This window comes from Musca vetustissima, unplaced genomic scaffold, assembly GCF_032173495.1.
Source record: "Musca vetustissima isolate MV318-11 ecotype Yass unplaced genomic scaffold, APGP_CSIRO_Mvet_v1 utg27769, whole genome shotgun sequence".
Taxonomy (NCBI): domain Eukaryota; kingdom Metazoa; phylum Arthropoda; class Insecta; order Diptera; family Muscidae; genus Musca; species Musca vetustissima.
The window spans coordinates 1-1130 of record NW_026885154.1 but is presented as its reverse complement, the minus strand read 5'-3'; the positions used below and the strand labels follow the sequence as shown (position 1 = coordinate 1130).

General features: G+C 35.4%; 1 protein-coding gene across 1 annotated transcript; it reads right to left on the bottom strand.

The window, feature by feature from the left end:
* Positions 1-287: 287 nt before the first annotated feature.
* On the bottom strand, positions 288-958 carry LOC133332279 (putative carbonic anhydrase 5; the record flags this gene model as incomplete). The annotated part of the gene is made up of 2 exons (XM_061540681.1): positions 288-635; positions 696-958. Coding segments are annotated over 2 exons (611 nt in total), but the record flags the coding sequence as incomplete, so codon positions are not given.
* Between the last annotated feature and the right edge of the window lie 172 nt (positions 959-1130).

Below are 1130 nucleotides of genomic sequence, written 5' to 3'. Positions count from 1 at the left end.
GAATTATATTGGCAGGCATTTTGTAGTGGCTACGTATAGCCCGGTATCGACTGTAATCATTCTAGATTCTCTTCAAAGTAAAAAGTTCTTAATTGTATTACTTTTATTAATTTTTATTATATAAAAAATTATTTATTTTTGAAAATTATTTACAAAATGAAAATTAATGTAACCTGGTTATCTATACAATGAATAAAATGAGTATCATAATAAATATTTTAAAATAATTTCACATAAAATACACAGTATTTTATCGTAGTAAATATCAACAACTAAATACTTTTGAATTAATAACTTCCGCTACGATAGAGTATCACACGGCCATTATTTTCTTGCAGTGGTCGGAAATTGTTGTTCATTCGGTGGCCATGGGCATCACGAATTTGCCAAAATTTCTCAATATGTTCATAGGCAATTGGTAAAGGTTCGGGGAACACGTGCCATGTTACAGCTTCAGCACAATCGGGTGTGGTCAATGAACCAGTATATGTGAAAAATGTCTTCGTGTTTAAATCACCCAAAAAGTGACCCAATGTGAGATGATCTTCGGGTAGGGTGGAATGGGAATTCATATAAACCAAATTGGGTAAACTACTGAATAACATATTCAAGCCGGGATAAATGCGATCAACGTCCTAGGGATAAAATAAAATTATAAAAAAATCATTTACAAATATTTTTAAAGAATCTCTTACCCTCGTCGCTTTGAACATAACAGCCAACACCGTCAAACCATCCACATGTTTGGAGGCCTCTGCCACTGTCGCATAAATGACATTTTTATGAACGATATGCATCTCAACATCAAAGCGCCGATTGTCTATCATATGTTCGGAACCCTTTGAATTTCTGCTGCCCCAATGGAAATGCACAGCAACAGCTTCGTATTTACTTTTCAGAACACCACCGCTGACAAAGGGTCGGACACCATTCACCGTTGGTGGTATTTCGAATTCCACTGCATCCAACGAACCAATCAAAAACAACAACAACAACAAAAGAAAAATAAATAAAATGTCATAAAGAGATATGAAATGTCATCACATCGCACCGCATCGCATCAAATGCAAATGACCCACTCACCTGAATGTCCATTATTTCTTAAGGTTATATTCCCCGCCAGTGGTAAG